The sequence below is a fragment of the Teleopsis dalmanni genome, chromosome 1, assembly GCF_002237135.1.
Source record: "Teleopsis dalmanni isolate 2A chromosome 1, ASM223713v2, whole genome shotgun sequence".
NCBI lineage: Eukaryota > Metazoa > Arthropoda > Insecta > Diptera > Diopsidae > Teleopsis > Teleopsis dalmanni.
Window position 1 is genome coordinate 67,398,998 of NC_051846.1, and position 24,385 is coordinate 67,423,382.

At 29.6% G+C, this 24,385-nt stretch overlaps 4 protein-coding genes across 7 annotated transcripts; 2 read left to right on the top strand and 2 right to left on the bottom strand.

Moving 5' to 3' along the window:
* Window positions 1-8,684: 8,684 nt before the first annotated feature.
* LOC119683534 (anoctamin-5) lies at window positions 8,685-14,432 on the top strand. The gene is made up of 12 exons (XM_038097246.1): window positions 8,685-8,880; window positions 8,954-9,138; window positions 9,201-9,851; window positions 9,916-10,230; window positions 10,295-10,440; window positions 10,497-11,077; window positions 11,832-12,049; window positions 12,399-12,563; window positions 12,786-13,239; window positions 13,303-13,696; window positions 13,761-13,851; window positions 14,024-14,432. The coding sequence occupies exons 1-12, from the start codon at window positions 8,685-8,687 to the stop codon at window positions 14,366-14,368; spliced, it is 3,741 nt and encodes a 1,246-aa protein (XP_037953174.1). The 3' UTR covers window positions 14,369-14,432.
* A 1,600-nt stretch (window positions 14,433-16,032) lies between these two features.
* On the top strand, window positions 16,033-17,422 carry LOC119665114 (tubulin polyglutamylase complex subunit 2). The gene is made up of 5 exons (XM_038074452.1): window positions 16,033-16,130; window positions 16,199-16,366; window positions 16,624-16,847; window positions 16,908-17,093; window positions 17,160-17,422. Exons 1-5 carry the CDS (start codon window positions 16,061-16,063, stop codon window positions 17,346-17,348), a joined length of 837 nt encoding a protein of 278 aa, XP_037930380.1. The 5' UTR covers window positions 16,033-16,060; the 3' UTR covers window positions 17,349-17,422.
* LOC119665200 (viral IAP-associated factor homolog) lies at window positions 17,413-18,442 on the bottom strand. Its single transcript, XM_038074515.1, has 2 exons — window positions 18,324-18,442; window positions 17,413-18,182 (listed from the first exon to the last, which is right to left on the bottom strand). Exons 1-2 carry the CDS (start codon window positions 18,327-18,329, stop codon window positions 17,469-17,471), a joined length of 720 nt encoding a protein of 239 aa, XP_037930443.1. The 5' UTR covers window positions 18,330-18,442; the 3' UTR covers window positions 17,413-17,468.
* Window positions 18,443-22,129: 3,687 nt separating this feature from the next.
* On the bottom strand, window positions 22,130-24,109 carry LOC119672296 (alpha-endosulfine). 4 transcript variants are annotated; one of them, XM_038083313.1, is made up of 5 exons: window positions 24,023-24,109; window positions 23,532-23,607; window positions 22,621-22,729; window positions 22,437-22,553; window positions 22,130-22,380 (listed from the first exon to the last, which is right to left on the bottom strand). In XM_038083313.1, the coding sequence occupies exons 3-5, from the start codon at window positions 22,684-22,686 to the stop codon at window positions 22,207-22,209; spliced, it is 357 nt and encodes a 118-aa protein (XP_037939241.1). In that variant the 5' UTR covers window positions 22,687-22,729; window positions 23,532-23,607; window positions 24,023-24,109; the 3' UTR covers window positions 22,130-22,206. The 4 variants fall into 4 exon arrangements, with proteins under 4 accessions (XP_037939241.1, XP_037939243.1, XP_037939242.1 ...); XM_038083315.1 differs by lacking the exon at window positions 24,023-24,109 and adding an exon at window positions 23,729-23,865; XM_038083314.1 differs by lacking the exon at window positions 24,023-24,109 and adding an exon at window positions 23,709-23,865.
* Window positions 24,110-24,385: the final 276 nt, after the last annotated feature.

The window sequence follows — 24,385 nt, forward strand, 5'->3', positions numbered from 1 at the left end:
ATATATCCCGAAGCACTCCAAAAAATAATTGACAATATTCGTAGAAATTTGGAATTATCAAATTCCAACATTTTGGATATGTTAAGTATGTTACTAAATTTGAAACAAGAATATCAAATTTTATAATCACTCAAGACCATACGGTGCTTGATAGTATTAAATTTAGAGTGAATTTCTTTAAGATAATGAAGTAAAATAAATGATGTTGAAAAGCTTAGATATCACAACAAATTGAACAAAATATCTTTCAATTTTGTTACAGATTATTAATGTTTTAGTCAATGAACAATACTTTGACTTATATTCAAACAAGTGTAACCTCAACCAAATCTATTTCAAACATAACTTAAAGGGCAAAACGGTTATTATACTTATACTGTCGCAACTCTGTGTCTATTATCGAACATATGCCTAATTTTTGTTTGAACGTTTAACAGATTTTTTCTTTGTATGCTCTTATCTGCAAAATATTTTTTTAAAAGTATATATCACTGACCCAAACCCTTTTTCAATGCCCAATGTATACATATTTTGACAGCGTTATAACAATTTTGACATGAAATACGTGAACATTGTTGAGTTTTGACTATGTTATCTTCGAATTGTTCGTAGATTCTCAATAATCTTGTTTTCATTTGTTATTGTCACTTTTTTAGATCCAGTTAACCCAATTCATCCAATCCAGTAAAGAATGACTTGTAAGTACTACCTGGATTGATATGTACCAGGCCTAAGTAATAAAAACGCATTATTTTTGGAAAATTATATTTTATGCATTAATATAGTAACCTTTTAGCTCGACACACCGAATCCAACGATCTTTCAACAATTAGATACCTTCTAATTAATACTATTTATCAACTCCTCCAAAATCTACTTCAGTCTTCCCACTTCATTATTTGTTGCCAATCTCTCTCCTCGGAGCCATCTATTCAAATTTTGGAAACAGGTAATAGACACTGGGACCCAAATTTGAGGAATACGGTGGTTGAGGAAGATCATTCATACTATAATTCATTTAATTTTCATCGACGTGTAAGCGGATGCGTTATATTGCAAGAAAAAAATTTCTTTCTTCGATAATATAATCGTTTTTTCTTAATTTCTTAGTTCAATGGATCCAATAGTATGCAACAGTAATCCGATGTTGTTGTTAATTCTTTTTGCAAATAGTTGGAATCCAAAACTTTTCCAGCCGATTATTGTGTTTTTAGTGATTTGGGAACACTACTCCCGAGCTCTATCCATTCTCTGGCTTGTCGTTTTCCCTCAGGTGTAAAGTAATTTTCCAAATAATGCTTTGAATGACGAAGTTGTCGTTTTTGGTCACCCATCTTACCGAAAACTTTTTCATACCCAAATGTAAAATAAAGAGTAAAATTCATTTCGTTCTGACGCTGCCACCTGCTGTGAAGTCAGGTAATTATCAATCCACGTAGAATATCACTTAAGATTTATTGTTTTGAACACGAAAAATGGACTCTAACATATTTCCGGTAGGCCCATAGTCGCGTTGTCTATCACATACCAATGTAGTTAGCGGAATTATGTCAACTTAATTCCATCTTTCAAATGTATTGTTTCAGGACTAAGCAATATTGATAGCGTTTGATAAGAACTTTGAAAATTACTTAAATACGTGAGAGTGAGAGAAAAGGAGTGTTTTCGAACATTAATAAAAGAGATTAAAAAGGATATTAAAATTATCCGTTTTGCTTAACTACATGAAAGAAGATGTAAATATCAAAAAAAACAAAAAGTTGGAGAAAAGTTTAAATACTGTAAATCATAGAAAGTTTTTCGATTTCTTTTATCGGGGTTGAAAGAATTGAATCACGACAATATATAAAATATTAGTATTCTAATGTAGTAGTATATACTCGTATATTATATGCTAGTAATATTAGTGTTAATATAGTAAATATTATAAAACTTTTGCGGTAGTAGATAGATAGATAGTTTTTAAAAGGGTTGAGTACTATGTCAAACCCACATTAGTTCTATAAGCGCGTAGCAGTTAAATAGCCTTTATGTCCCTTAGAGAGATGTTGCTTATTTTCGTTATAAGTGGGTAGGCAGTTTATAAGTATCGAAGTTTGAGTCAGGCAAGACTATCACAGTGACACGAAATGTGTTCTGCTGTTTCCTTTTCTTCGTGAAAAAGTCTGCAGCTATCATCCCTTGTAATAACTAGATTCGATATCTGAGAATTCCTGAGACAAGTTCTGACTTTTGATCAATTCGGTATGAATTATTTAGCTTGTCTGCAGGCAATTTTATTATCCAAATCAGTTTGAGCTGCTTTTTTCAGTTATTCATTAGTTTTAAGTTTGAAAAAACTCTATGAAGGACCGCAGAATGGTTTTGACCGCCCCTTTTCTGGCTAGTTCATCTACTTTCTTATTTCCTCGTAATCCCCTGTATAGTGGTATTCATATTAAGTGGACCCTTTTCCTTTCAGCAAGATCTCTGAGAAGTTGAAGGTATTCGCACACTAGTTTTGAAGTTACTCGAATTGACCGAAGTGCTAGGCCTGCTGATTTGCTGTCAGAGAAAATATATATGTTTTTCTTCGTGGTGGGTTTTCCATTATATTTCAATTGCGTGTACTTCGGCCTGAAAAACTGAACTTTCTTGACTGGATAATCCATATGTAACAATTGGCTCAGCAATAGAGGTGTACATCCAGAGTTTAGGATTTAGGCTCCAGTGATTACCAATAATGTTTCTGCTGGTCCGTTATGCTACTCTGTCTTTTTGGATAACGTTGGCTACATGAAAATTCTACGTCAATTTCTTCTCTATTCAAAAATGGGTAATTAACAACCATTCTTTTCCTTTTCTTAGTGAAGACAACCGGAATTTTATCTTAGGATTGACATTTACTCCTACTCCTCTGCAGTAGTAAGTTTTTATGTAGATTTTTTATAGTACATATGTTAACTCCACAGTCATACGATTGCAAATAAACTGCACAACAACAAATAAATAATATATTTTTAGATATTATTTGAAATAATTATTATCAAGGAAATACCAAGATATATTACTCTGGACATGTTTTTAAGGAAATTAAACTAAAAGTAAAATTTACTTTTACTTTTTGTAAAAGTTAAGTAAGCAAAATTTTACACGTGCAATAAAATTTAGAAATATTAATATAATAAGTCTAATTGCTTATACATTTTTAATGAATCAATTCATTATCGTAAACAAATTTTCAAATGAAAATGTAAATCCTTTTAAAAAATTAAACGAACCATTGTGATCCAATCTGCCAATCTGAATATCTGCCTCTATATTACAATATATTTCAATATTTTGTAAGATAGGTATCATGGTAATTTAAATGTCATTACTTAACAGAAAAACGAACATTTTTATATATAAACCGTATAAACTTATATGGAGAGTATTGGAGTATTTATGAAAATAGAACTACCAAAGTAGAAATTTTAATCGACATTGTTCAGGTAAGCGCACAAGGACATGATTGCATCGGTATTAAATTAGTGTGGCATGCATTATTGTTTCATTTGTCGGAATTGGTGTCACTGAAATTATAATTTTATAATATAATCACATCTAAAATTTATTACCTATCAATTAAACTAAAAATTATGTAAAAGTTTTCATTAAAAATTTTACAAATAGTTAATAAAATACTTAAACAAGTGATATATATTTATACTGACAAAGTTTTTTATTTATATATTTATAATTTTTTTATTTAAATATATATAATTTTTTTATTTATAAATTTATATATATAACTTTTTTAAACTTAACTGTTTCAAACTAAAGTAAAGAATAAATATTGAGAATAGAACTAAGAAACCGCTAAGTCGTTATTACTTCTGTAAAAAAACCTTTGAAATACGATGGGAATTATACGCTACTATGCGTAGTCTATGTAATATACACGAAAAACATCATGGCCATAATTACTTATGCCTCATTTATTAAATGGTTAACTTTGAATGTCTAACTTCTAGAGCCGAAAGAAATGCCGGTTTAAGAATACTTGAACGAAATATTTCAACTCCTACTGCTATGGATGTTTGTTCAGTGCTGTGTCATCAACAGAGCTCTAAGATTATGGAAGTTTTAACTGTAAAAGTCAGTCCACAATGTCAGTCCACAATTTGTAATGAAATCAAACTGGATTTAGAATCATTTATAAAGTATGTTATATGATACCAATCGTATATTTTAAAATTATAATTCCAAGCAATTATCAAGTTAAATCACATTAAGGACAGATGTAGTGTGGTCATCTTTATTGACAGCCAAGCAGTAATCAAATCCCTTGATTCCTTCAGAACACAATTGAAAATAGTAAAATTATTTGTAGCTAGGCAATCGACGAGCTAAATCGGTTGGCTGACATCACCCTCAACTGGATTCCTGAACATAGGAACATCGAATGGAACGAAAAAGCTGACAGTTTAGCCCGCTCCGGTGTTTCCCTGGATGTGTCCCTGGCGGTATATATTTCCCTAGAGAAGTACTTTTCTCTACTTTCTTCAATTTGTCAATAACAAATTGAAAACATTTAAGTCATGTGCAACTTTCAGGTTAACATGACACACGTATAATAAAATTAGATCCTCGGAACTCATCAAAAGAGACCGCGTGAACATTGCAAGGGTTACAGCAGTTCTTTATGGTTATTGGTGTATAGAAACTGAGTATTCCTTATAATCCTTACAGTAAAGTTGTGGAAACCCACAGGAAAAATAAACCATAATACATTTTCTCTGTGAATGCCCGGCTCTGCCTTTCAGAAAATATAGGTTTTTAGGAAGATATTTGTTTGACAGTCTATCAAACTGTTCATCGGTGAAGACGAGAGACCTATTAAATTATCTGAATTCGACGGGATAGATTTAATCTCTATATTTTTATATTACGATTGATGCTAATCAAATGGAAGGACAATGCTTCAAAAAATGTGTATAAGAGTTTTGGAGGGCGACGAATCGTAAAACTAAACAAATTGAAGTGCTCCAAGCCCTTCGCAATATTTGGTTGCTTGTCTTTTCGAGAAAAACTATTTATGACATTAATACTATTAAAGAAATGTGAAACAATAAATGTCAAATGACACATTACCACTAGTTTACTAGAAGTATTTGAAGATATGTGGAAAACCAACGGTCATTGGTGCAAACAAGTGACTTGTTGAAGCTGAATGGATAAAATCCTATCTCGAACGAATACAAAAATGTGAAGACCATAAATAAGAAAATTTTGAAAAATAATAAAACCATTCTTAAAGATATTAATTTCATATTATTAGGCCTATAAGATAAATAGTGATCTATGTGAAACTCTGTTGAATCCTTAGCAACGGGCTTAGATGTTTTTGAACAAGACTGCAACATATCTCTTTCCAATTAAATGTATTTCAAAAATTGGTTAATTAGAATTTTTTTTAAATATGCTTTGTTAACTATAATAATTTTTGAGTAAAAATCTCAATCTAGATTACAATCTAGTCATAAATGTCATGAACAATTTTAATGATTTATGCAAATGCACTGAACTGTATAGTATATGTATTAAATTATAAAAATTTCCACTTTAATGAATTGCTACTAAATAAATAGTTGATTACAAGTTCTCTCTACACTTAATATACATAATACATGAACATTGCGTTAATAAACATGGGGTATTTGCTTTGTCTATGAAAAAAATGAAACAACTTGTGGCTTCACTTCAAGCACTAATGACAAAAATTTTACAAATTTATATATATTGTATGTCTACCATACATGGAACTGACTTTCCGATGGCTGTATAAACAAAATGAAACAAAAAATATTATAGTAAATAAATTTTATATGTAAACTACTGAACAGGCAATATGGTCTAATGTATTCGTGAATAAATATACTCGTACATAGTAGCTTTTAACCCTAAAATGATATTATTAATTCAAATAAAAGTACATTTTTGTATTAAAAAAATTAATGCGAGTAACTTCATTTATGAGAAAAACTATTTATTATAAATTGAAAGTAGTACACTTCAAAGGTTAAAGGTCAATTACTTTTTAAATATACCACTAAATTGGCCAATTGATAGACCTGTGCAATTATGGGTTTTATTAGATAGGGTATACTTAATAGTTGAAGGCAGTGCTCTGAATTCACATACTTGTAATATGCGAGTATTACATATAAATTTAGATTATTGAGATTATTTTCACAGTGTGAAAAAGGACGAAATAAATTTATATTGATAACATGTGTAAAATATCAACTCTTAATTTAACCTAACTTGTAATATTGGGCAGAATCTTAAATATTTTTATTCAATACAATCGGAAGTGTGGTCGATTATTTACAAATGTTCAGTTTTCGTCACAGAGAATATAAAAAAAGTAAAAAGAATACAAAACGATTTACATTCTTAGAATAAAATAAAATAGAATATAGAATAGAATAGAAAATAGAATATAATGTAGAATAGTATAAAATAGAATAGTATATAAAATAGAAAAGAATATGGAATACAATAAAGAATAAAATATAAAATATAATATAAAATAAAATATAGAATAGTATAAAAAATAGGTAGAATATAGAATATAATATAGAATAGAATAGAATAATGAGTAGAATATAATACATAATAGAATATAGAATACAATATAACATGGAATATGGAATATAATAGAGAATTGTATACAGAATAGAATGCAGAATAGAATGCAGAATAGAATATAAAGTATAATATGGAATATAATATAAAATAGAATGTGGAATAAAATATAAATTAGAATATAAAAAATAAAAAACAATTGAATAGATTAAAGTAGAACAGAACAGAATAGAATAAAATAGAACATGAAATAGAATACCGTTTAAAATTGAATAATGAATAGTATAGAACAAAGTATAGAACAAACAAAACAGAATATGTTAGAATTAAATTTAAATGAAAAGTATAAAAATTAATAGAAAAAACAAAGCTTCTGGATACGTAGTTAAAACAGCTGCAACCATAGTAGTTCTTGTCATCGAAGCCCTACATTCACAAAGAATGTGGTTACTAATCGCAAAGATATACCCAGTAGCAGAAATAAGGAGTAAAAAGGCCTTTTTAAAGGCCTTTTTCTGCAGTAAGTAGTACTTACACACTTGCATTTTTAACTATTTCTTTTTTGTTCTGGATGAGCCAATATCGGAGGCCTTACACACTCGCTGTGTAGAAAAGGCCTTTAAAAAGCACTGCAACACAAATTCTGAGGAAGGCCTTACACACTCGCTGCGTAATTTAATTTTTAGAGTGCAATTTAAGCCACGAAAATTCAGTCATTACTTTAATCAAAATAAATATAAAATACTAATTTTTTCTGATTCTATTTTATTATTTTCAAAGTACTTCCCCCTCGATGCAATACATTATTATTTATATTCTTAAAACAATTGTTAAAATCGATTCTCGGAATAATCTCGAAGCGTGCATCGATTCGGTTTTTATCTCCACAATCGTATCGAAAATGTGTACTCTGAACGGTTTGTTGAGCTAAGGACAAAACTAGATGTCACACGGTGCTATATCAGACCAATACAATAATTTTGGAACGAATGAGTTAAATTTTTGTAGAAATGTTCTCCAAGCACCAATGCATTGCAAAATGAATTAATTCGCGTCTTTTTACAAACAGCTTCACATAAACAAAGAAAAGTATTAATTTGTCCTTGATTTTCAAATTATTTTGACACGATCTCCCAGGTCGTATGCATAGGTTCAAGACACATATAATGTATTTCATCATACGAGTATCCTATTAATCAAAAAGCATTAACCGTTTTTGGCACCAAAGAAAATTTGATTCTTTTCATGGTCCCAAGATCTTTCAAAATGTACTTGTGCTAATAAAATGCTTATAGAATAAGCGAGGTCTCTAATTATCAATCGCCGATATAACAGCACCAAATGTTTGATTTCCTTAAAGTAGTATTTATTAGTTGTTATATGTCAGATAGTAGTACACGTGAAACAATTTGACTCTACAATTTGAACATCCACTGTAGCACGTTTTTAAAAAAAATCTTTAACTTCAAATAAGTATCAAAACCTTCAAGATTTGTTTACTTCTATCAAGAATTGTAACTTTCCAAAGCCCAATTTACATTATCATTAGAGACTATTGAAATCATAATAAACACAAATTAATGGAAAGTCTTAGCTTAATTATTATTAATTAATTAGTTATTATTAATTAATTAATTATTATTAATTAATTATTTATTAATTAAGAAAGTCTTAATTTTATTAAACCGGATAATAATAGGAACTAATTTGTTTTACTTACACTTGAAGCACATGTAGAACAAATAATGAAAGGAAGCATGGAAAGGAAGCGTGGGAACCTTACAGATGCATTAAAAACCTACGAAAATTTTATCATGCAATTAGTTAATAATAGTTCCAAAAATAAGCTGCGATAAAAAAGGATGTACTTCCTTTGTATGTGGGAGTTTTAATTGTAATTTTAATAGAATAATTGTTAACTGAAATTATTAATGAACATATCTAATTCGGTATTAAACTTTACCATTTGTATTTTTAAAGGTGGTTTGATATAAGTAGCACATGTATTTACAAAAAGGAGGAGATGAAATCATTTTAAATAATTTCAAAATTGGTTTAACAAAGCACGCAATATGAATAACATCGACAACAGCAACAACAACGAAAATTTTGAAAAAAAGTGCAGTGACTTATATGAGGTGACCCATTTTCAAATGCGTGTTGATAGCGTGGATGATGAGAGTGCGTCACCCACTACGGAATCAAATTCACGAGAAGACTTAATTGGTAGTAGTGAACGCCACTCAAGTGTACTGCAGCAATTTCCAAGTAATTGTGATTTTTTAATTTAACAATAATCAATAATACTTATAATAATATTTAAACTTTCGAAAATGATTAGGATTTCTCTCCGTACCCGCATTACGGAGCCCACGTCCCCATACGGAAAAACACTCTAAACGAGAAATATCATCCAGTCCAGCAAAAAGTGAACGACTAATACGTACAAATATCTTTAACAAAGTGCGCGCAAGAAGATTGAGTGAAGATAGTGGTATTATAGCAGGGCGTTTATATAGCGGCGAAGTATGTTTGTGTTTTAAAGTATATTATAATTATACTTATAGATAAGTTTTTGTTTTTTAAAGGATAATCATTTTTTAAGTGCCGTATCAAAAACAAATCATACCTTAACGAAATCCTCCGATAATCTGTACAACTTTTTAATGGCAGAACGTCAAAGCAATAGTTATAATCAGCAAGACAACAAATCACCGACGCCTCAGCCACAAAATGTCAGTGATTATGAACTTTTTGCTCCAAATCAAACTAAGTCAGCTACGTACACAGAGAAGTGGTTAAACACTTCAATAAGTGGTTATCATAAGTCAACAGGAATTGCTATACCGCTGCCAACACATCTTGAGACTGATTCAGCAGAACCCAGTCCGACACAGCCTTTTGGCCCTAAAGTACTAAATATTGAAGATATACCAGGTACAGCAATGCGACGTGAGTTAGGTTTGCACTTGACTACACCATTAGTAAACAGTGCCGGTGAACATGATAGCGAAGCTGTTGTTGAATCTGAATTGATTGAATCTTCACACTCAAATGTACTGCCGGATCAATTCGGTTACAAGCAACTTATGCCAAAAACAGATCGCTCAAGAAGTTCTAAAAGCTCGTCAATAGATGGCAGTATAAATGGCAGCTACTACGGTAGTCGTAAAACAAGCAAATGCAATAGCACAGCGGACGAAGCAGAGCAACGACGTATTAGTAAACAAGATCGTGACGTAAATTAAATTAAAATATGAAAATAGCAACTATAATACATATATATTTTTTTTCAATATCTAGGGTCTTGATCCAGAATCACTTATGTTTAGAGATGGCCGTCGGAAAATCGATATGGTACTTGCTTGGGAGGAAGAAGATTTTGGTGTTATGACTGAAGTTGAATCACGAAAACGAGATCATAGACGAGCATTTATGGAAAATCTAATAAAAGAAGGCCTGGAAGTAGAATTGGAGGATAAAACGCAATCTTTCAATGAGAAAACTTATTTTCTTAAAATTCATGTACCATGGCGTTTAGAAACGCGTTTAGCGGAAGTGATGAATCTCAAATTACCAGTTAAGCGATTTATTACAATATCTGTAAAATCGCCTTGGGTAAGCAGTTTTGTATTTACCTTGGGTAAGTAAATTTGTATAATGAAATATTTATTGTGCCAAGGATGAGGAAAATGTTGTCGCACGTAATCTTCAATATTGGAAAAATGTTTGGAAACGTGTCACGCGTAAAATACAGTTGGATCAAACATTATTGGAAGGTGAGACTACTTTTAAGGCTGCAACAGCGAATGGCAATCCAGAAGAACAGTAAGTATAATTTCAATCAAAATAATATATTATAATAATGTGAACTCTTTTATCAGATTCATTGTAAAAGATCGTGCCACAGCGTATACAAGTGCACAACGTTCTCTTATGGTCATGCAGGTGCTTTTACGTACACCGTTCGATGACAGCGATCGTTTGGGCATACGTCGTCTGCTAAATGATTCCACATATTCAGGTTGTTTTCCTCTACACGAAGGTCGATATGATCGTCCACATTCAAGTGGAGTAGAATTTGATAGACGTAGCTTGTACTTAACTTGGGCTCATCCTTCTCAGTGGTACAAAAAGCAGCCACTCTGTTTGGTGAGAAAGTACTTTGGGGACAAAATTGCTCTGTACTTTTGTTGGCTGGGCTTCTACACAGAAATGCTAGTTTATCCAGCAGTTGTTGGTACTCTGTGTTTTATATACGGTTTAGCATCAATGAATTCAGAGGATAATACGCCAAGCAAAGAAATTTGTAATGAATATGGAACAGGAAATATCACCTTATGCCCTCTATGTGACAAAGCTTGCAGTTATCAGCATTTATATGATTCTTGTTTGTTTTCACGTCTAACGTATCTCTCCGACAATCCATCGACTGTGTTTTTTGCAATATTTATGTCCTTTTGGGGTAAGAACAATTGAAAAAAATGTTCGATCGTTTAAGTTTTAAATATTTTAAAGTTGTAATAATAAAATAATAGATGTTATAGCATTTGTAGCGGAAAGCTTTAAATTAATCTAATTAATTTTAAGGTTTAAGTCTAATTAATTTTTTAAATTAGAAGTACAAAAGCACCTTAACAGTAATTAGTTTTAATTAAAACTAAAATAATTAAATTATTAATTAATTATTTAATAATTAATTAATTTATTTATTTCCAAATTAATTATTTATTGGCCACATATATATGTTTTTTGTTAATAATAATAAATTATACATGATAGTATCTTTTTAACTAACTTTTTCTCCTATTACCTTGCACTTAGATCGTGTTTCATCTATGAATTAAATAGTAGGTCTCTTCAGGCCACTATAATATTAACTGGTTGTTTCAGTATAAACCCTAGTAATACATAACATCCATTTCGCACGAAAAATTTCTATAAAATTGTTTATAAAGAAATTTTCTAATTTTTCTAATTTTAATATTTTTTTATATTTTATATTTTAATAATTTTTTTATCTAAATGTTTTATGCAAAACGAATGTTAGTACTAAGCTTAAGATACTCGTAAAAAATGTTTTTTCCGATAGACGACATTTTGAAAGGCGTCATAATACGTCATAACTAAGACAAAATAAAAATGAATATAGTCTTTCTCAAAAAAATCTATTCTTTATAGATAATATATTATTTTTGTTTTATATACAACATATACAGCAACAACATTTTTGGAATTATGGAAGCGTAAACAATCAGTTATTGTATGGGAATGGGACTTGCATAATATTGAATCAGATGAAGAAAATCGACCAGAATTTGAAACAAATGCTACGACATTTCGTATGAATCCGGTAACTCGAGAAAGAGAACCATATATGTCCACATGGAGTCGAATAGTGCGATTTGTAATAACTGGCAGTGCAGTACTTTTTATGGTAATTTTAAATTAACTAATATATAACATATACCAGAGCTGTCCAAAACAGATGTGATCGCGGACGAAAATACGTTATAATGTAAAATTTAGTTTTATTAATTTATTAATTTAAACTCATTTATTTGGTATACCATAAAAATAAAATAATGTAGTTTTACCAGTATACCAAAAGAAAATTAACGTAATTGTAGTAGATTAAAAACACGACGCGGGCCCCATAGCAATTAGCGATGGGCCACATGTAGACCGCGGTCCGTGCTTTGGATAACCCTGACATATACAATACATCATATGTGCCTATGTTTTATATACAATATATATGTATATATTATTTTGCTGCCAAACAGATAGCAGTTGTGCTCTCGGCGGTTTTAGGTACAATTATATATCGTATATCGCTAGTCTCAGTTATTTATGGTGGGGGTGGATTTTTTGTTAAAGAACATGCGAAGCTATTTACGACAATCACAGCTGCTCTAATTAACTTGGTGGTAATAATGATACTAACAAGGGTAAGGCAACTTTATATATTATCTCAATTTAAATGGTACTAAATCCTTGAACAAAAAATGGAAGAAGACTTTTGTCATATAAATTTATAATTTTTAGAGAATAAATAGTACACAAAATAGCAGAACGTGATGTGATAAAAATGTATTACCATTTAAATTGGGACATTTTATATTAAACAATTTAAAAATTCAGACTTTTAATATTATCATTAATTTTTATAGATTTACCATAAAATGGCAATCAAATTAACAAACTTAGAGAATCCACGTACACATACGGAATATGAAGATTCATATACATTTAAAATATTCTTTTTTGAGTTCATGAATTTTTATTCTTCCCTTATATATATCGCATTCTTCAAAGGACGATTTTTTGATTATCCCGGCGATGATCAAGCACGCCGAAGTGAATTGTTTCGTGTCAAAAATGATATATGCGACCCAGCTGGCTGCTTATCTGAACTTTGTATACAATTGGCCATTATAATGGTTGGTAAACAGTGTTGGAATAATTTTATGGAATATTTGTTTCCAAAATTTTATAATTGGTGGCGTCAACGTAAGCACAAACAAGCTACGAAAGATGTATCTCATTTGCATATGGCTTGGGAGCAAGATTATCATATGCAGGATCCAGGTCGTTTGGCATTATTCGATGAATATTTAGAAATGAGTAAGTACATATATGGTATTTTCTTTATAGCAAGCCTTTTTAGTATTGAATTATTTTATACAGTTCTACAATATGGATTTGTGACACTTTTTGTTGCTGCTTTTCCATTGGCCCCCTTATTTGCATTGCTTAACAATGTGGCTGAAATTCGGTTGGATGCATATAAAATGGTAACTCAAGCACGCCGTCCTTTGGCAGAACGTGTCGAAGATATTGGTGCTTGGTATGGCATCCTACGCATAATCACCTACACTGCTGTGGTTTCTAATGCATTTGTCATTGCGTATACCAGCGACTTTATACCACGTATGGTTTATAAATTTGTATATTCAGATACGAACACATTAGTAGGTTATATAGAGCATTCGCTCTCTGTATTTAATACTTCTGACTACAAAGAAGAGTGGGGCACTAAAACAGAAAAAGATCCAGATACCTGTCAGTATAGAGGATACAGGTAATACGCGAAACAATAAAAATTGATGAAATAATTAAAATGATTATTGTAATTTATACTCTAGAAATGGACCAAATGATGTCGAACCATATGGCTTAAGTCCACACTATTGGCATGTATTTGCTGCTCGTCTGGCATTTGTTGTTATTTTTGAGGTAATCATTATATACGTTTAAGTGATAAATAAGTTATACTTTATATATGTATATATATGCATATATGTATACATATATATATATATAAATATATATATGTATAGTGTAGAATTATATAATATTCTTGTAAAGAAAAGGCTTCATTCTTAATATATATAATTTTTTTAATCAGCATCTAGTTTTTGTTATCACTGGAATAATGCAGTTCATTATACCGGATATACCCGCCGAAGTTAAAACGCAAATGCAACGTGAGCAATTGTTGGCAAAGGAAGCTAAGTATCAACATGGTATAAAACGTGCGCAGGGCGACAATCAGGATTTATTAAGTTTGTTTCGTGATGCAAATAGCCGCAACAGCAGTACAACTGCGGGCATTGGTGCTGCAAGTAGCTTTGGAGGGCGTGGCAGTTGGGCGAGGCGTTTCAGTCGTCTAAGTGACGGTCTTGATGCTCACGTTGAAGTAGCATCACGACCTAGACGTTCAATAGAATCAACTGTTTGGGAAGTTTCTTGACATGAAGAGGAAGAAAATGAAGATATGACGAGTATTAAGGATAAATTTAATAAATAACAACATTTATATTAATAATTAAAATTAGGTTATAAACTTTTTTTTTGGGTATTTTAAAAGAATTTAAGTAGGTGTAAATAAAAATGTATTATGGAATTATTTATTTAGCACAAAATTTAATTTGTAAAGAAGTGTTATACATTATAATTATACAAAATTTTATGATGTTGTTCCCTTTTACTTAAATTTGTTTCTAAATTAAATTATTTTAATAAATTTATTTTCAAATGAAAAAATTGATGGGAAATGAATTTTTCATTAAATATATTTATTTCAAAATACTTTAAGTGTATTCAGTTTTAAAATCGTTTGAGCAGAAACATCTAGAGCGTTTAAAAAAACTGGATTTTTTGTAGCGTTTTATAGAGTATATGAACATGTTTCTAAATGAAGACAGGACCTTTATGAATCCAGCTTTTCAGCACTGATTTAACTTCGTATCCAGAAATTAGGAAAGAAGGTGTCAGCTTCATTTTTTTTAGATGTTAGTAGATTATCTCCAAACTGTTAAAAAAATATTTCAAGCGGCTATAAGATCAGTCCTCTTTTATGCAGCAGAAGTTTAGGGAATAGACGAATTAAACGAAGTAAAAATGCTTCAAAGGTACTTCATAAAAAGAATATTTAAGTTACAGTAAAAAACGCCCAACTATATGCTACATTTAGAAATAGGATTGTCAACTTTTTATATAGAGACGCTAAAACTACATTTTATATATATAAATCACGTCATGAATCTGAGTGTCAATAGACTCACTAAAATTCTAGCAAGTTTCCTCTCAAATACGAAGACAGGTTTTTTCGAAAAATTCAATCACTGGCTAATACGCATGATGAAGCAATGTTGCTCAAAAATAGATATGTGTGGCGTTCGTGGCGAAAAAATATAGTGATAAAAATTATGGCGAATGAAAGAGCTAAATTTAATAGATACATGGCGAATGAAAGAGAGGAAATAATAGATACATTAAACGGAGAAAGAGTGCGGCCTCTCTAGCTACATAAAAGATACAATTAGTTACAAGCAAAGAATAATAAATGAAAATTGTTAGTTTTAAATAAAATTGTATAAGAACGAGAAAAATTACCAATACTACTTTAAAATACTTTAAAATAAATTTTTACTACAAATAACTTATTAACCTGCTAAAAGCCGTTTTTTACTTTTATCTCTATTCTAGAGATCAGTATTCCATTCTCTTAGTCCTTACAGTTAACGCCCACAGTACGACTAAGATTCAATCACTGATTGACAGCTCTTATTGTAGTCCAATTATGATAAATTGGATAGATGAGGATTATAAATTGTAGGATTAATAAATATATTAAAGTTGAGACAAAAATAAAATAAATAATATAAATTAGTTTTCTTAACTAAAAAACATGTAGAAACGTGTAGAACAACTTAATATGTAGCGCTCAAAGTGTGGTGAACAAAATTCATGTTGAATAAAGCAGAAAATTGCAGTGCCAGATGCAAAAACGTTACTTTTTCCAAAAAAAAAAAAACTAAAACAATTAAAACTAACTAGCCTACTTTGAATAAAATGTCATGGTAACAATTATTTTTATTTTTTGTTTACAATGTTCATAAAATTCGCTGTTACGAAAATTATATAAAAAGAGCAATTCAAAATGTCAAAAAAACAAACACCTGAAGAAATTTTTTATGAAAATTTAACATTGGGTCTTGTAAATACACTTTGTAATATCAATAAGATAATATAATGTAATAAGTGTTACATTAATTTTAAAATTTTATCATTTTACCAGCAAATGTACCACGAATAAGCAATGTATGCTGTGAGCATCGTGCCCCATGTGAAAAACCACATATACAAAATTGGGAGCAGAGACACTGTGTGTATCTACCTGAGGATATGAAAAAATTCTATCTATCAACGGATGGTTTTCTTCTACAATGGAGTTATCAATACTCACGTTAGTATAAAAATTAATGTTACTGCTTAATAGCATTGACGTTAACATTAATAACTATGTAAAAAACTACTATTGCTAAACTACTTTTTGCTCCATAGCGATATTAGATAGAGGTAAACTTCTATATAGATTTCTTTTAAGATATTGTTAAGATTTTAAAAAATGTTTCAAGCTCTGTGTCTGAGATAGAGCTACCGAGTATATTCAAAGCATCATTTTATACTACTTTTATAATATTTATTAATTTATTTTCTTAGCAACTGATATGCGAAAAGTGGGAATTATTTACTTCCCATACCTTGCCGAAATATCTCTTTTACGAGATAATATTGAACAATCACCAAACATGTCTAGTTCAGAATCAAGTATCACACAACCTACGCAATCTAACCCTGTTAAGGACAGATGGGGCAATCCTACACCCGTAATGTCATCGAAATCGAAAGTGTTTGAATTAAAAAGTGTAAATGAAACAGCAAAGGTAGTACTGTACATGATATATAATTAGTTATTATAATTTCAACTGCTTTTCCGCCCCAAGGTGTGCCTAGTTTATGAATCAACGGGTACAAATAATCCCAAATTTTATCTGCTCGAAAATTTTACATCTAAATGGCAATTTTTAGCGGACACATTTAGTGAATTCTTACGAATGTCAATAGCACATATTGGATTACCATACTGGGAGCTGTGCTTCTCCAGTTTTGGTTTACCAACTTGGGCAGAAGTAATTATTTAACGTGTTTATAATTACTTGTACGTATATTTTTAATATAAATTATTTATTTTACAGCAATTATTTCTTTTACTTGCACCACATCTACTCGAAGAACACGAGCAACGTCGCACTAAAATTGTGCAACAAGTGGCCGAGCATCCATATAATTTAATTGATCCGAACATATTCAGGAGCAAACCAAAATTACTTGGCAGATCGAATGCCGCGACGAAACATAGCTCGTCAAATGTTCTCAAAAGATAAAGAATAAATTATGAAGAGATATTTGTATTGTCTATTTTTTTTGGCAGTAAATAAATAATAGAAATAATTTATAATAAAAATTTAATATATAAAATAGCATATTTGTAAAAAAAAACTGCACTAGTAAAAATCGACACTTTGACTTTCAAGATCAGCAAGTAATTTATCTTTTATTTGCTGTTTTGGATCCTCTTTTATGTCTGTTGGTACTGCACCTACTTGTCCCAGCATATATTCCAATTCTTCTGCAGTTAATTTTTCACCACGCAATTCGAATGCACCAATAAACTGTTTTTTCATTTCACCCTCGAAGTAAACAAATATTGTAGGTAGATTCTTCTCAGGAAAATTTGGTATACAGGTGGTTGCTATGGAGCGCAGGAATTTCGTTTGCGGAAAACGTATGGCCAACTGTTGCATATGGTGATGTATCAGTGCACATAAGGGTACACCATTTGCATACAAATGCAGCACCACCCAAATACCTTCACCGGCCTTCGTCACTTCACTTACATAGTCTTGTCCTGAAATTTCACGCACTGAACCAAATTTGGCCTTCTCAGCAAATGCGCGCATTTCAGCAATGCGACGTTGTCTGTACTGTTCTAGTACAGCTTCGTCCTCTGAATCTTCCAATTCATCCAACTCATCAAGATTCATATCATCAATTTTCTTACTACGTCCATTTTCGTTCTGTAGATTTGTACGATTTGCAATTGTCTCATCTAGCATTGCTTGAATTTGATCCTCAGTAATTTCTGCCTCTTTCTGCTTGGGTGGCAATATACCTTTGGCACGCAGTACATCATTCCACTCTGTATCTTCATTGGCATCCTAAGTTAAAGAAGCATGATGAGTCGAATTATAATTTATTAATATTTTATTTATTTATGTTTTACTACCAAATATGGGCATTGCCTTGTATTTCAATGCACGCGATTTTGTAGTTTGTTTTCTTAATGGTTTTTAACTCACCTGCATCTTTAATAAATTGATTAAGTTCTTTTGAATTTCAAGTTGTTGAATAAAACTTATTTTATATTAAAGATTATTAATTAGTCTTAAAAAACAAAACGTTTAGAAATACTTCAACTCTATTTATATTAACTTCTCAGACTGTGCATTAGCGCAATATGACTAATAATTTCTGATAGAGTTGCCATAGTACCAAAAACATTTTAAATATAATATAAAATTCAATATTAATTATTTTAGGTGTAATATTAATAAATTTCATATATAATTTCAGACAGTCTTCAATTTAGAGAAGATTTTTATTTTCTCAAATTGTTTAAATTGTTTACATATTTAAAAAAAATAATATAATAAATTGATAATATTTAAGAAAAATAAAATTTTTTGATTCTTATGCACTTTACAACACAGTCACATTGAGAGTAAAATCATTTCAGAGAAATAAATTATTTTAAACGTCAACGCTCAATGCACCCAGCAGAAAACGGAATAAGACAAAGTAATGAATCCACTATTCTATTATCAACTGCTGGTTAAGCGAAACTGTATTTTAAATGTTAACGTCATAGAATTTTGTAATTTATATAGCGAATTAGTTCGAGCAATATATTAGGTTGTATAAAAAGTAAATTAGATTTTTTTTTGTGAAAATGAAAGGGATATTTCTTATACACTAATACCCCGAATTGTGTCCTTAATTGGGATTGACAAAATGTGACGTAAATAGAATCAAATTTCTGCACATATTTTATTACCAAAAATTTTATTTACCAAATATACAATACACTACCAAATATTTTGGTTGACTTGTTGATTAAGAATTACCTTTTAACTCATTGAATATGGACAGAACCTTATTCTGAATGAACATTACTTCTACTTTCTAACCAAATGGATAAAAAGAACTTCATTTCTACAATTAATGCACTTCTAGTTTTTGTAGCTTATTTGGCCTGCAAGTGTGTGACAGATTTTCCATAGTCCTTTATCCTGTCCGCATCACGATAACAACTTGTTCTTACAGTAGTTGGAGCTAAACCCAGAATTCTCCCAATGTCAGCGGGCTTTCCTCGAAATTTAAAACGTTTTAAAATGCCTAACTTTTGTTCCAAGTAAATTTGTGCTATTGACTCATTTTTATACTATATTAAGTAGAAATTTATATTACCACTTTACCACACAAATGTAAACTGACATCTTTTAACTAAAAACTTAATACATGCAAATCCCCTTTTAAAAAATGTGACTTACAAAAAATAAAATCGGAATCCCCTTTGTATGATGTATTAAAAAATGACGCAAATCGAAACACTACCGACGGAATTCGAAGCCAAAACTTTTTTCTTTTTTGGCGGCGCAATTCGAATTATCAAATATTAAAATCGGTGTGGCTGATAACCAAAATGTTAACTAACATAAAATTTTCTTAACGAATTTTTAATATTAGAAAACCAAAACAAACAATAAAATTACTTAGAAAGTGTTCTTATTTAAGGAAACACAATGGTGAGGAAGGTCAGGGTGGGCAAAATAGCAAAACTGGATGGGGTAAATTATTAAGCTCCATTGTGAAGCATTAGGCTTCTTGTTTTTGTACTGGGTGATATTTTAAACTTATTACACAAAATTTTGATTATTATTTCGGTAATCCCGAAATTTTTTTACAATTTCTCGAGTAATTCTTTGTTTTAGTAAATGATATTGATAATATTTTATATTTAAGTCATGTTAATGTAATCTTTTGCAAAAAATCATATATTATTTTTTTCTAAAGTTAATATAAAGCATTAAAGAATGATATTGAAACCGGAAATCAACTGCATTAAATTTCCATTTCAGTATGCAACATCGGCATTAACATGATGTAGTTACTTAAAGAAGAATAAACACTGCATAGATAGTCGACACCCCATCATCTCAACTTAAACTCAGATTTAAATCAAAGCTTTTAAAGTCTAAATTAATGAATTCAGTTTTGTTTTTTGAAATATAGAATTTCAAACATTAGTAAAACTTATATATTTTATTGAGGAATTTATTTTATTTTAAAAGACAGACTTACCAAAATGAATTATTTAACACGCCCTGTTTTATGAACACAAGCAGCAATTATTTTATCGTTGCTGTGGGTTGTTTTTGATAATTCTATGGGATTGATTGAAGGGGTAAGCAGTGTCTAATCTTCATATTGCAAGGTATTATACCTAAATCAAATACAGTATATACTATTGGAACGGCTGTTTTTTTTCTGAAAGATAGATGGTATATTAGTGTCTGTTAATCATTGAATAAAAATTTTTACTTGCCTTTTAATAAACTTTGATAATAGTCCTTATAGCATCAGTATCAGTTTATCCTGATAATAATTTATATCCTTCTTCCAAACTCTTCGAATTTAACTTTAACCATGCTTAATACAAAATTTTATAATAGAGTTCATTACTATTTATTTAAATAAAGTGTATACGAATTTCGTAATACTTACCTCTCCAAGATTATACAATGTATTTAAAACAATTTTTTGGATTTTTCATTTTTAAAATGATGTTATATTTTCCTGTTCCGCTTGGCATATAATAAGCTTTATCGAATTATTGCTTTTCTTCAGGTGAGGTATTTAAATTTTCTTTAAATACAGATTAGTTTCAATACCCCACCTATACCCCACTCTCCATCTCCTTCCCATCTCACTCCTAGTATTTGGCTTGTAATTGCGTTATGCTTTTGGAATTCTAATATGAGTAACAACAATTGTTCCTCTCTATCCTCACACTACCATTATCTATCAACATCCTATCCCATGTAAACGTTTTCGTAATTCTTTTCATGTTAACTGCTATATAGATCCTTGCTGGCTAATATAACAACCATATTAACTTATTGAAATGCCTATTAATTTTTTCCACGTATTTTTAGTTGCATTTACGAAAATTTTTTCAGGATATTAAGTCTTACTTAAATTTCAGTGTTAAATACAAAATTTTTGAATTATTTTCAAATCAGTATTTGCTTGCACTGCAAGTAAAACACTTCCTAATAACGTATTACAGATTGTATGTGCATGGTTTTAGACACTTTAACAGGGTAAAAGGTGTTTTTGTTAGTAATCTTTTGATTTCGATTGGAGTATTTTTCATAATACTTTTCAACTATTAGCAAATCAGTACATGTTCACATATAAAGTAAAAGATTTTTTTATAACGTATCTCAGGATCGGTTCTACCAATACAATTGTATCAAACATATAACGTATATACCGAACTTAGTTTTATATTTATTAATTTTTTATCAATTTAAATTACAGCGATTTTGCTACAAACAGTAATTTTATTAAACACTTTAAAAACAAAATCATCCAAACATGTTAGTTAATACGCATATACGCTACATATTATGGCTCATTTGCAAAAATACATTTTAATTTTTATACGTTGCTACATGTTATTTTATACATAGTTTCTTTTCTTTCATTGTTTTTTTTTTCCTGAATTATATTTGAATACTGTAATTTTATTAAAATTGCGGCAAGTATACCACACATTCGAATTAATTTTATAATTTTCTGTTATATTGAAAAAAAAAAAAATAAAAAATAAAAAATAAAAAAAAAAACTTAAAACTATAATTAATTTAATTTTTCTTGTTTTGAATTATTTAATTTAATTTGTAATTTTTTTAAAATTGGTAGCAAAAATAAAAGATAAATTTTAATTTGAGATTAATGACATTTGAAAAGTAAGAGGGGTGTGTAAAATTAATAAACAAAACAGTTGTGTGTTGAAATTAAATTTACGTATACCAAAAACTAATTAATTTTATACTTTTATTTTTGCAAAATTTAATTTGCGGAACAAACTTAGTATTTGAGCATTAACAACAAAACTTAACTCGTCGTTGGGAATTTGTTGCAAGGCTGTATAATTGAAGTCTTACGTGCAGGCACTGTTTCTGGAGTAGGAATAGCTTCACCAGTAGGGACTTTATTTGCAAACACTTGCTTAACGCCACCGCCTTTTTGCTTCGCCATTTGATAATCACCAGAATCAAAGAACTTTTGCTAATGTAGAAGGTCTATTTAGATCTATTTATTTAATATTATTTAAGCTTACTTACGCCTTTTTGTAAACGTTTTTGTAAAAATGCTGAATGACCTCCAGGTCCACGTAAGCCAGTTGGATATTTGGATTTTAGCTTTTCCTCTTCGATTTTCTCCAACTCGCGGGCTTTTTCCTACAATATAGATTAGCATTATTAATAAAGTATAAACGAAAAATGGAAAAGTAAAATTTACATTTACCTGATCTTGTCCGTCGGGCCCATCTTGTGGTGTAGTGGGTTGACTATTTTCTTCGGCGGAACTCATTTCGGTAGTTATTTACGCTTAAAATGTTACAAACAAAACACAACTATACAAACGTTAATATTAGTTAGTTTCCAAATTATGTTTTATTTGAATTAATTTTGTAATTTATAAATGTCACATGTTGAAGTCAACTTTTTGATTGCTTGCACTTTTACATTCCCTAGCGATGTGTGAGTGTATGTAAGATCTACGCTCTAATTTCAAATTTGTGTGTGTGACAACAAAACAAATTTAATGTTTGTTTAATCACTTATCAAAAATATAAAGTAAACAATAACGAAAATAACTTGGTAAACACGACAATAATTTTTAATAATAACAAACACTCAAGAAGGTTGAAGCTAATGCTCAGTCAGAATCTTTTGTAAAGCTAATAACAATAATTGATAAATAAATAAAGATATTAATAATAATAATGACAATAACAATAATAATAATAAAATCTCAAAAGAAGCCTATATGCATAAATTATTTATAATAAATCGTTTAAAATATTGCAGACAATGCTCACAAACATTTTTTCTTTTTAGTTTTCTAAAATGCTTATTTCTGCTAAAATTTTGTTATTTTTTTTATAATTCTTTTTACAAAGAAATTAAAATAATTAAGTCATTTTTGTAGATTTTAATGATTTTTCAACAATGCAATTAAAAGCAATAAAAACAACTGCATTTCTATCTATATAAGGTGCACAAAACAATTTATTTGTTTGTCAAGGACATCGACTTGAAATGCGTTTCGTTTAAACGAATAAAATAATTTATTTAAGCGAAAACAAATTGTTTAAAATTTCCAATATGAAAATATATTTCTCTTATAGGAGAATTTAAAAAAAAACCACTTACCCGTTTTCTATTTTCCCGTTATATGCTTTATTTCGGTTACTTCCTTCAGTCGAAGCAGCAACAAAACAATGTGAAACTGTCGAAAAAAAACACTTAATAAAATATTTCAGCACAATGTAACTGATTATGTAGAGGTCAATATAATTTATTTATAACGGCAATTTATGCAAAAATTACATTCACTTTAAAAATATTACAAATTTTAACAATTTTTTGGGCACGCAAAACGCATCCGCACGATTCTGTCGCAAAATGAAAATTATTTGATTCCTTGTCTTTACAGCTTCATTCTTCGTCAATTCAATCGACGAAATGTCAGTATTGCCATCTTTCTTACGCACACTTGCTAATATTTTTAACGAAGAAATTAAAAAAACTCCAATGTTTTGATTTTTATTTAAAATATTCTATTTGTACAATAAGTATGTTTTAAAAACTATTGGAATATACAGCTTTTCAAATAGGCAGTAATACATATATTATAGACTTACTTTTAATATTTTTTTACAACTTTGCTTACGATGTTTGTTGCATTGTTCGCAAAATAAACAACATCATATATTTTTTAAGAATGGAAATATATGTCAAAATTTATTCTAACTACCCAGTTGGAAATTAATGTATCCGTCCTAGAAGGTATTACAAATATATGAACATAATATTTGTAGGCATATATATTATTTTAAAAATTAAATAAATTTTTAAAATATTTGTTTAATTTTTTATTAAATTTGATATTATTTTTTTTATATTCTTCTATATATATCTTCTAGTTTTATAGGTATTAAAATATGTTTTTCATAAATTAATATGACACCTATGTCCGAAAAACTACTTGATACATGCTTAAGTCT